At 36.2% G+C, this 12,254-nt stretch overlaps 1 protein-coding gene across 5 annotated transcripts in view; it reads left to right on the top strand.

Annotated features, from left to right (window-relative positions):
- Positions 1–12,254, top strand: part of ADAM22 (ADAM metallopeptidase domain 22) — a 235,110-nt gene that overhangs the window by 171,161 nt on the left and 51,695 nt on the right. For all 5 annotated transcript variants that reach the window (XM_060108901.1, XM_060108903.1, XM_060108902.1 and 2 more), the window contains exons 13-17: positions 50–140; positions 1,647–1,698; positions 7,964–8,063; positions 10,344–10,415; positions 10,637–10,729. In XM_060108901.1, the coding sequence (XP_059964884.1) occupies positions 50–140; positions 1,647–1,698; positions 7,964–8,063; positions 10,344–10,415; positions 10,637–10,729 (408 nt within the window). The remainder of the gene's footprint in view (positions 1–49; positions 141–1,646; positions 1,699–7,963; positions 8,064–10,343; positions 10,416–10,636; positions 10,730–12,254) is intronic.

Raw genomic sequence — 12,254 nt, 5'->3', positions numbered from 1 at the left:
AAAAATAATTTGCATTTACAAGTATTTTATTTTTGTTTTTGTCTTTCAGTTTGGGAAAACGGATTTAATGGCAGTTACACTTGCCCAGTCGTTAGCCCATAATATTGGTATTATCTCAGACAAAAGAAAGTTAGCAAGTGGTAAGTTTAAGTACATGTGTGGTTTAGTTGTATTTGAAGTAGACTATCTGAAAAATATTTTAGAGAATGAAATTCTTTAATTCAGTTGATAGATCAGAATAGTTTAAGTGATAATATAAAGATATCCAGGACACAAAAATTTTTTTTCCCAAAAGTAATACAAATGTTAATATTTACATTACAGATGAATTTCCTCCATGTATAGTAAATATTTAAAGCCAGGTGATATTAAATTCACAGTTGAATTTAATCTAAAAAAGGACATAAATTCAGTTTGTTAATTTTAAATGGTCTGGGCATATAGGTTTAAGGCATACTATTGGTTTTTTTCTGTATTTTTGTACCAAATAAGTCATTTGCTTTTCAGGTTTATTATTTATTGACTATCTCCTGTGCTAGAATGTGAGCTTCCTGAAGAAAGGGCCCTTTATTTTGATTAGTTATGTATCCCAGTGCTAAGAACAGAGCCTGACACGTAGGAAGTGTTCAAATCAGTGTCGTTGAATGAATAAACTTAGAAGTAAATTGCATTAAGTTCACAAGGTAGGTTATGGAGGTGGGTCTGTGTGACTCCAAAACCCAAGCATTTCCACTAAGCCTATACTAATATAAGATATTCATAAGGCATACTACTTTATTACAGTTTATTTAAAACATCTTTTAGTATTGCCACAGAGGTAGAATTTGCCTGCCAGGATCAGACCTGATAAAGGGCTTAATACAATATGGGCCTAGTAAAATATGCTAGGTTTAGCATCTATGATGAATATATTTTCCCAAGTAGGTAAAGTTACTTTACCAGGAATGGTTAAACACTATATATTTGGAGTAAGTTGATTATAATCATATTTATTGTATTATTTTAATAACAAATATTATAAATATGATTGTTTATATTAACTACAACTATTACCATTTATGAAGTATCCATTATATAACAGATAATTGAATGCCAGAATTATATACGTCTAGATGCTCATTTAATCCTCAAGATAATCCTGCAAGATATTCATTATCAGCTCCCATTTTACAGATAAAGTGACTAGATCTTAAAAGGGTAATGTCTCCAAGATTACACATATATTAAGTGGTATACCCTGATTTTGAACCTAGGTATTTCTGATTCTGAGGCCCTTTTGCTTAACCAATATACTATACTGGTTTCTACCAGAAGCCTTGGGTGCAGAGGTTTTAAAAATGGATGAGAAATTGTTAGAATTCCCATAAAGGCCTATGAAACCAGAATCCTGTAGTGGTACATCACTATTTCATTGGTATTTGATTGTTAAGCCATTTTAAGTGAGTGCTTTAAAAATATAGCCACTTGTTAAAATATGAAAATATTTTATTTTAGTAAAAATTATATAATCTCGATAGGGTCAAAGTACAATAGATTTTTGTTGTTATGCATTACATAAAACAGAACATATACTTTTAAAAATAGTAACTACTCTAATGCACCTGTTTTCACTTTGTAACAAGGCATGTGTATTCATTTTCTCTTAGGTGAGTGTAAATGTGAGGACACGTGGTCTGGATGCATAATGGGAGACACTGGGTGAGCCTCTTCTATTTAAAAATAACTCACTGTTCCTTTCTCTGCTGTGCTGTTGTCTTCTTAGGAGGATGACACTCAATAACTTAGTTCCTGGAAACTTATGTGCCTGGAACCTTACCACAGGCATTTAAAATCGGAAGTAGATATTCTCAATGGCTCTGTAGGGAATATATTTTCACAAAATAGTCTCTTATTTATGAAAACAATTGCTGTCCTTTAAGCTAGTGGGTCAAAGATTTTTTTTTGGCTGGGGGAATTTGAAATGTGGTGAGTCAGGGGCATGCAGGATATATGATTCCACCAACTTCAGGTAAATATAATAATTTTTTTAAAACATTTCTTTCTTTTTATTTTTATTTTTTTTATTTATTTTTTATTTTTTTTCTTTTTTTTTTTTGCGGTATGCGGGCCTCTCACTGTTGTGGCCCCTCCCGTTGCGGAGCACAGGCTCCGGATGCGCAGGCCCAGCGGCCATGGCTCACGGGCCCAGCCGCTCCGCGGCATATGGGATCCTCCCAGACCGGGGCACGAACCCGTATCCCCTGCATCGGCAGGCGGACTCTCAACCACTGCGCCACCAGGGAGGCCCCATTTCTTTCTTTTTAAAAAAATTTATTGAAGTATAGTTGATTTACAGTGTTGCATTAATTTCTGCTGTACAGCAAAGTGATTCAGGTATACATACATATATACATTCTTTTTCATATTTTTTCCATTGTGGTTTATTATAGGATATTGAATATAGTTCTCTTTGCTATACAGTAGGACCTTGTTGTTTATCCATTCTATATATAATAGTTTGCATCTGCTAATCCCAAACTTCCAATCCATCCCTCCTCCATCCCCTTCCCCCCGGCATCCCCAAGTCTGTTCTCTATGTCTGTGAGTCTGTTTCTGTTTTGTAGATAAGTTCATTTGTATCATATTTTAGATTCCATATATAAGTGGTATTATATGGTATTTGTCTGTATCTTTCTGACTTACTTCACTCAGAATGATAATCTCTAGTTGCATCCATGTTGCGGCAAATGGCATTATTTCATTCTTTTTAATGGCTGAGTGGTATTCCATTGTATATATTACCACATCTTTTTAATCTATTCATCTGTTGATGGACATTTAGGTTGTTTCCATGTCTTGGCTATTGTAAATAGTGCTGCTGTGAACATTGGGGTGCATGTATCTTTTTGAATTATAGTTTTGTCTGGATATACACCTAGGAGTGGGATTGCTGGATCATATGGTAATTCTATTTTTAGTTTATTGAGGAACCTCCATAATGTTTTCCAGAGTGGCTGCACCCATCAACAGTGTAGGAGGGTTCCCTTTTCTCCACACCCTCTCCAGCATTTGTTATTCGTAAATTTTTTAAAGATGGCCATTTTGACTAGTGTGAGGTGGTACCTTGTTGTAGTTTGATCAAAGACTTTAGCTTTGAATTTAGTCTGGAAATGTAAGAAATGAGCAACAACTTTGTTCTTGAAGCCTTACTTTCTAATTCCCTTTCCTTTTATCTTCTTCTATTCTAATTAAATGGGTTATAAACAGAAGTGTGTCTCAAAAACAAAAACAAGAAGAGAGCCCTGATGAGTAGTTTCCTCAGATTTCCAACAGCCTTCTACCTTATGTAGAAGCCTATGGTGTAAGTGCTCCCACAGTGGCTGATTTCAAGCTACCTGTGTGAATTAAGAGTGGGAAGTGGTGTGCTCAGTCCATTTCCTAAGAAAAGTTTTCATTTTTATACTGTCATACCCTTGACACACTATCAGGCATCAATCTTTTATTCTTTCTAAATAAATTTTACAGCCATCCCTTTCATGCCAAGCTTATCATTACCACCTTACTTTAAACTTTTATTATCTTGTGCCCTTATTATTTTGATAACATTCCAGCTACTCACACAGCTTTCAGGCTCCCTCTCTCCCCACCCTGAACTCCACTTCCATCATAATTGAAAGGTATAAAGAATAAAAGAGTATACACTTGTATGCGATCACCTAGATAAAAACAAAACAAGACACTGTCTGCATAGTTAAATCCCCCTGTGTTCTTTCTTATCGGTTCCCAACCCCGGCTAAGGTAACCACCATCTTGAATTTGGTTTATATCATTCACAGGTCCTTTTTTATACTTTTACTGTATATGTGTGTGTGTGTTGGAGTAATACATAGCATGGCTTTGCATGTTTTCAGTTTATTTGAAAGGCGCCATACTATATGTATTTTTCTGTGACTTACTTTCTTGATCAACTTTATGTTTGTGGGGTTCATCCATGCTGATGATATATATATATATATATATATATATATATATATATATATACACACACACACACAGCTCTAGTTCATTGAATGTGTACAGCACAATTTCTCCATTCTTCTTTTTTTTTTTTTTTTCTTTTTGCAGTATGCGGGCCTCTCACTGTTGTGGCCTCTCCCGTTGCGGAGCACAGGCTCCGGATGCGCAGGCCCAGCGGCCATGGCTCACGGGCCCAGCCGCTCCGCGGCATATGGGATCCTCCCAGACCAGGGCACGAACCCGTATCCCCTGCATCGGCAGGCGGACTCTTAACCACTGCGCCACCAGGGAGGCCCCATTCTTCTTTTAATGCACATGAATTTTTATGTCAAACACATGAATCATGTCATTTTCCTGCTCAGAACTTTTGTGTCTCCATTGTGTAAAGAATAAGGTTCGCATTCCTTTCCTTCAGTATTTAGAGATCCATAATCTTTCTTCATACTCATTTGCAATCTCATTTTCTACTACTATTTATGCAGTTTGTTTACCATAATTGTATATGGGTTTCCACCTTTTCTGATTTGTTAACCGTAATCCTACATGGATGTTCAGCCTCTGAAAAATATGCTCATCGTAATTGTACATGAATTTCCAACCTCTTTTGATTTCTTTAATATATTCTCTTCATCTGGAATTCTCAGTTTTTTTTTCTATCTAACCACATTTCTAACCACTTGAGATTTATTATAATTTTTAACTCCTACATTATAATTTGATTCTGTATGTCTTTATTTCCTCTCACCAATTAGATGTAAATTTTTTAGGATTATATATTGCACTAATTTTAATTTTTGTCAGACAGACCTCACACCATACTCTCTTGTACAGACTTGTTTTTCAATAAATATGTATTGATTGTATTTGAAATGTGAACTCCCAGCATATGCATGACAAGAAGAATAGATGATGGAGGGAATGTACATGCAAATATTTTTCAAAATATCTTTGGACTTTTTGCTTAGTATTAAGAAGAAATGATAAAAGTCTTTGTAGTTGTAATTTTCTAACAATTACTAAATTCCATGCTAGAGGTTCTTGTTTTTTAATCTTGTCTGATTATTCTGATTAACTAAAAGAATTATATAGACAATCTGCTTAGCACTAAGCATAATATGCAGCAAAATCAATGGCTACACTCGAATATGCATAGCTCTATGCATTGGAACTCCTTACATCAAATAGTTGCATACAAGAGAAAGGCTCTTTACATAAAACATTGTCTGGTACGATGCCAGATATCATTTGATCTGTGCCAAACATCACCTGTCAGCACTAATTAGGGACATAGATTTCCCATGGGTACATTCCCTCCCATTTCTACTTTCTGAAGTTCCTCTGTATTGTTAAATGTTGGAAAGCATCGTTGAAATGAAGACTGTCGGTCCTATTTAAAAGTATAAGAATTAAAAATGTAAGAATGCATTGAATAGATTTATTACCCTGCAAAAAAGAAGCTTTGGGGCCAAGCTTAGGGAGAGAAATGGTATCTGCTTTCAGGTATTGGAAGGGCCATGGTATGGTAAAGAATTAGTCTCATTTGATATACTTAACAATACAGGACTGTGTGCAGCAGTTATAGGAAGTCAGATGTGGCATAGGGAAGGTAAGCACAATGTACAGATTTCAACTCTTCATGTGTAAAAAGAGCCTCCCTATCTGGGAAGAGTTTCTTGTCACTACTGGAGAGCAGACTGAGCTCCCAGCTGTGCAGTGGGCAGGAGGCTGGGCTAACCTGAACCCCCTGATGGTGACTTTGCAGGGCAGGGGCTGAACTAGACTTTGACTTCTAAGGGTCCAACACTGAAAATCAGTGACTTTCTTCTTTAGCAGTAGAGAACCACCTCCGATTTTGACCAGTAGAATAAAGAGGGAACTTGAAGAAATTCCTGTTTAAATTCCATAATCCTGACAGGGATATATACAATGGATTATAGATAAGGCGATAAAAACATTGGCTGAAGTGTAGGCACTGAAAAGCAAAAAGGAAGTAATATATGTAAGAAAATTTTAAAATAATAAAGTTTATGACTTATTAGGAAAATGAAGCGAAGGAAGTAAAGTAGTTCTACAGTTTAAACCCAAGACAACTTTATTTGGAGAGTTTGGCATGAAATACTTGGTAAATGAGTTTAGGGTAAATAATCGTAAATTCCATTAGTTAGTTCACTTAAGCATTAATCATTATGCTAGGAAGAAGTAGGCATATAAGCAGACAGGCTAGTGGGAGAGACTTTTATAAAAAGTATCCATTCTTATCTTAATTGTGTTTTCACTTTTATAAAAAGCTCAATGTAAAATAATTTTTGAAAAATACAGAAAATAGAATTTGTGTCACCTCTTTTCTCACCATTGGGTGATAACTGTGGTTGATGTTAAAATACTGCTGCTTAAATCTAGCAGTTTTAGGACTTCGCTAGTGGTCCAGTGGTTAGGACTCCACACTCCCACTGTACGGAGCATGGGTTCGATCCCTGGTCAGGAACTAAGATCCTGCATGCCGCGTGGCATGGGTAAAAAATAAAATAAAATAAATCCAGTAGTTTTGTATTTTTTCTCTTTACATGTTTACTGTTTTATAAAATTTGGATTATGTTGGATATAACTGTTTATTCGTTTTTTTATTTAACATTATATAGTCAGCATTTTTCTGAGTCTTCATTCTTTAACACTACCATGATTATTAATAAGTACATGGTATTCTATTTTATTAATATATAACAGTTTAGTTAACAGTTTTCTACTGTTGAACATTTAGATTATTTTCATGTTATTTGCTACTATAAATTGTGCCTCCATAAATATCTTTATTCAGACATCTCTGCACACATAGCAAATCAACTCCTCAAGAAAAATTTCTGAAAGTAAAATTACTAGATTTAAGGATATTCCACGTTCTGAAGATTCTTAATGCATAGTTACAAATTGCTCTATCGTGAGGTTTCTTTTTTTCTATTGACCCTTGATTATTTTGGGGGGGTATAATTTTTTTTTTTTTTGTATTTTGAAACAGTCTGAAACTTGAAGAGTTAGAAGAATAGTTACAAAGCACCTTTTTTTCTCTGAATTGTAAGTTTTTACATGGTGCCTATCACCTCCAAATACCTAACTTTATGTGCCTTTCTGCAAACAAAGGCATCTTCCTATAGGACCACAATACAACCAAGAAAATCATCTAATTCTTATCCCTCATTCAAGATGAGCCCTGTGTTTCTTCAATGCTATTTTAGCAAATGCTTCAGAATCAGGCATCACAGTCAGTTTTTGGTCTCTTCAATCTGGAACAATTCCTCAGTCTTTCTTTGACTGTCATGACTTTGACATGTTCGGAGATTATAGGTCAGTTATTTTGCAGAATGCCCTGCAGTTTGGGTTCCAGCCCAGGTTTAATATTTAGGAAAGACTCATTGTGAAATAAATTATTTCTAACTCTCTTTGATGGAAATTACAGGTACTATAGGTGTGTTTCCTTTGAATGGATATGCAGATAATGAGCAAACCGTAGTTACTATTAGCCACCTAATGAAGAATTTAGAAATGTGCTTATTGAATAAACTCTTACAGATTGAATGCAAATGTTATACATGAGTGGAATTTATTACTTATTTATTCTTTTATTTTATTTTATTTATTTTTTATTTTTTTATTTTATTTTATTTTTTTTTTGCGGTATGCGGGCCTCTCACTGTTGTGGCCTCTCCCATTGCAGAGCACAGGCTCCGGACGCGCAGGCTCAGCGGCCATGGCTCACGGGCCCAGCCGCTCCGCGGCATATGGGATCCTCCCAGACCGGGGCACGAACCCGTATCCCCTGCATCGGCAGGCGGACTCTCAACCACTGCGCCACCAGGGAGGCCCCTATTCTTTTATTTTTTAGGAATAATGTACAATGTTCAATTTCAAGACTAATCTACAAACAAGGGAGACTAAAATTGTACCCAGCTATTGCTTTTCTTCTCTTTTATAGCTATTATCTTCCTAAAAAGTTCACCCAGTGTAGTATTGAAGAATATCATGACTTCCTGAATAGCGGAGGTGGTGCCTGCCTTTTCAACAAACCTTCTAAGGTAATAAGTGTGATCAGAGTTATTAGTTATTAATTTTCTAAAGTATTGTAAACACAAATTTTCATTCCTTGTGTCTTATAAAAGAAAGCTTTTCAACTAGCTTATATATACACATTCTAGATACACTAAATATCTGCATTTCTAAGTTGAATTAATCTTGGGCATTTGGGGTTATTCTGATGGGAATAAAAAGCAGGTAGAAATTAGTTTTGCTTTCTGAAAAATGTCCATTTTCTTTTTATATGGCCAAATGAGGATTCAGGGTTAGCTTACAAAAATGGTTTCACTTTGCCTTTCTTTTTCATGTTCTTGATACATTCCCCCTCCCCTGCCTTTGGATACCAAATCACAATTCATACTGGTAGAAAAGGAGGCCTGTCTCCCCTCTTTACTCCCCACCACTGCCTTTCAGAATGAGCAGTACAATCAAAATTACAATACTTCTCTATATAAAAACTAAGTCTGCTAAAAAGGAGAAGGTCTGTACTGAGACTTTGTCAGAGGCTTCTATAGCTTGTAGAGCATCCTCTGGTTACTGACTAGAAAGCAGGTCTTCATCATACATTTGGAAGACTTCCCATGTTAAAGAAGTGTTTTGTCCTTGGTAATTATGTGGACTATGAAGTGCTTCCCTACATCACAGTGATACGTGGCATTGCCTTTGTAATCATTTACCTGGTTTCATTCTCTGTTCACTCCAGTGAAATTTAGGAAATTTCATACTGCACTGAAAAGCAAATTGACGATTTTAAGACTCTCTCCAAAAGCTTCAGAAGGGATGTTGGAACTAAATTCCTGCTTCTGTAAATGAAAAACAATTCAAGTCTTTTAACCAAACTAATTGATTATTCTGAGCCCAGAGTAAGAGAATAACTGTGTTTTTTCATCTGGAGAGTTGTAGTTTTGGCTTTCAAAGCTGCCTCATTCATTATGATCCTTTCAACTGAAAATGAAATCTAGAGATGAGTTGATTCTTTTGTAGGAGAGGAGAGAGTATTTGAAATTAGGTGGGGACTTTTGCTGTTGTTGTTGCTTTCTTGATTTTTGTTTGTTTGTTTGTTTGCTTGTTTTTTCCTTCTAGTTGGTTAAGAAAGTGTGTGTGTGTGTGTGCATGCATGTGGGTGTGTGCTCACTTCCATTCTATAATATGTAAACTTGTATTAACTTTTGAATGAATATTATATATCTGGAACATAGCAACTATTTACTATTTATTAATTTTACCTATCACCATAAGATAAATTATACTCAAAAGATAATAAAATCAGCAGAAAGTTAAAAAAATATAAAAGTCTCAAAATATACTCTTGTACAGGCCAAAAACTGCTTCCATCTCTGGGGCAAATTTTTTTTTTTTTTTTTTTTTTTTTTTTTTTTTTTTTTTTTTTTTCGGTATGCGGGCCTCTCACTGTTGTGGCCTCCCCCGTTGCGGAGCACAGGCTCCGGACGCGCAGGCTCCGGACGCGCAGGCTCAGCGGCCATGGCTCACGGGCCCAGCCGCTCCGCGGCATATGGGATCCTCCCAGACCGGGGCACGAACCCGTATCCCCTGCATCAGCAGGCGGACTCTCAACCACTTGCGCCACCAGGGAGGCCCATGGGGCAAATTATTATTGCTGTTCTCTGCAGAGCTATCTTAATAGGAAGAGTTGTATTTTATATTAAATATATCAGTGGATTTATTAATTTTTGTGATGTTTTCCTTATTGTCCATGAAAAAACTTCCTGTTTCACAAGGAAATAATAGTTAATAAAGGGCTTTTCACAGGTAATTGAACTTGATCCTCATAACAATTCATTAAGTAGATGGGAAGCTAATATTATTATTATTCCTGTCTTAAATACGAAAACACTTGGGCTCTGAGATGGCAAGCCATTTGCCCAAGATAAGTAGCTGAGCCACAATTTGAATCCAGATGTCTGACTCCAAATCCCTTGCATCCTGTTTGAAATGAAATTTCAGGAGTCCATCTGGCTTGGTTTTAGACAATGCCTAGATCATCTTTTATTTTGATGACACTTATCAGACCCTGCTTGATAGGTATGTTATATATGAAAATATGATTAAATATGAAATGGAAACAATATTAGACACTATGTTCTGAAGTTTCCAGTTCTAAAATTCTGAAGTCATACTTTGCAGTTTAGGAAAATAAAAATATATTTTGGAATGACTGACAGATAGGCCAGAAGTGTAGGTGTGGCACTTGTGGTCTCTCGTAAGGTCTTTGGTGTTGATTTTTCTGCATTTTAGTGCCCTTTTTGGTTTTCATTCCACAGCTTCTTGATCCTCCTGAATGTGGCAATGGCTTCATTGAAACTGGAGAGGAGTGTGACTGTGGGACCCCGGCAGTAAGTCTCTGGATGTTGGGATGATTTCTTTAGGTTGTTCGGGGTTATTCCAGGTTCACACAGTGAAACATGAAGAGCAAGTGTTATGCCTAGAAATTTCATAAGATTTGTGGAAGAAAGATGCTTACTGTGAGGCTGTACATTTGTTTTAGAAAATATCCTGGTACTTTCAGGAAAATGACACCATTCTCTGATGTTTTGCAAATGTTTATATTCCTTAGGAATGTGTCCTTGAAGGAGCAGAGTGTTGTAAGAAATGCACCTTAACTCAAGACTCCCAGTGCAGTGATGGTCTTTGTTGTAAAAAGTGCAAGGTAAGTAAATGTTGATTAATAACCAGCTGAAAGAAAGGAGGATATATTTGATTAAATTGTTAAGGCTAGGTAAATATAACCAAATAACAATAGTAAGACCTAACATTTGTTGAGTGATTAAGTGCCAGGTGCTTTACAGGAGCCTCACAAACTTTGTCAGGAGTAATTACTATTTTTATTCCCATCTAACAGATGAGAACACAGAGGCTTGTAGTGATTAAGTAGTTTTCCCTGGGTCTTATACCAAGTTAGGAGCTAGGGCCTGAATGTTTGTAATCCCCAGAGTTTGTCCTCTCTCTACTGCCTCTCTGAGGAGCATGCACTTTAAATGAAACCATTTAATGTGCTATCATATGTATGTAATAACAATAATAAAAATAAAATGTAATATAATTTAAATGGAACTATTTTTTGAATGATGTGTTTCCTTTATTGTAAAGCCAAGTGGATATTCAACAGATCCTTCCCTTCTTGGTGCTCAGCTTGGTATATCTCTTACATTAGCTGTTGAGGGAACAAAAGAAATCCCTTTAGACATTAAAACACCTTTCATGTGTTGTGCATGAGAGTTTAATGCATCGTTATACACCTTGTCTGTTTTCATCCTCCCAACAGTATCTTATACCTGCCCCCAAATATTTAAGCTTCTACATCAAGACTACAGTTACTTGGGGTTACCTTGCTCAAAGAAATCTATCTTTTTTCTCTTCTCATATAAAATCTGGTACAATATTCTACATTATTTCTGAGGTTCAATATCTTCCTTTCCCTCAGGTCTGTACATTTTATGGAGGCAGAGCCAGGCATTTACACTGTAATTGGTACAGGTCTTCAGTAAATAATTGTTGAATGAATGAATAAATATGCATAGCACTCTCTTACTGATTATTTGCTGATGGACTAACTTTAATGAGTTAAGAGAGGGTGAAATATGAACCTATCATATTAAATACCCTATTGTGTGCCAGAAACTGTACTAAGCACTTTCAAATTATGTCATCCTATATCCAGGTTTCGTAACCCTGGCACTGTTGACATTTTTGGCCAGATAATTCTTTATTGTGAGGGTGTGTCTTACATCTTGTAGGATATTTAGCAACATCCCTGACTTCTACCTACTAGTTGCCAGCAGCATCCCTCCAAGTCATGACACCACAATGTCTTCAGACATTGCCAGGTGTCCTCTTGTTGAGACTGCTGTCTTAGATAATGCTCATAGCTACACTTTTGGGTTGGGCATTATTATCCAGATTTTTCCAATGAGCAATGCCAGTCTCAAGGAAGTGAAATAACCTGCATAGGGTCACTCAGCTATTAAGGAATAAATGTGCAGTTACATCTCAGATTTGCTGGCAGCAATTGCTGTTGTTTCCACTTTACCACTGTGTCTCTGTCAGCGTTTTAAGAGAAGCAAAGCACAGGCAGAGGTCTCTGAAAGCACTCTCTGAAAAAGGAAGATTAAACCAAATGTTAAACAGACATTCTTTCATTTTGGCTACCTCAACTGTTTATTCTCTCAGTTTCT

Source organism: Mesoplodon densirostris, chromosome 9 (genome assembly GCF_025265405.1).
Source record: "Mesoplodon densirostris isolate mMesDen1 chromosome 9, mMesDen1 primary haplotype, whole genome shotgun sequence".
In the NCBI taxonomy this organism is placed as follows: Eukaryota; Metazoa; Chordata; class Mammalia; order Artiodactyla; family Ziphiidae; genus Mesoplodon; species Mesoplodon densirostris.
Note: the sequence above shows the minus strand (reverse complement) of the source record. Positions and strands in the feature narration are given on the sequence as shown.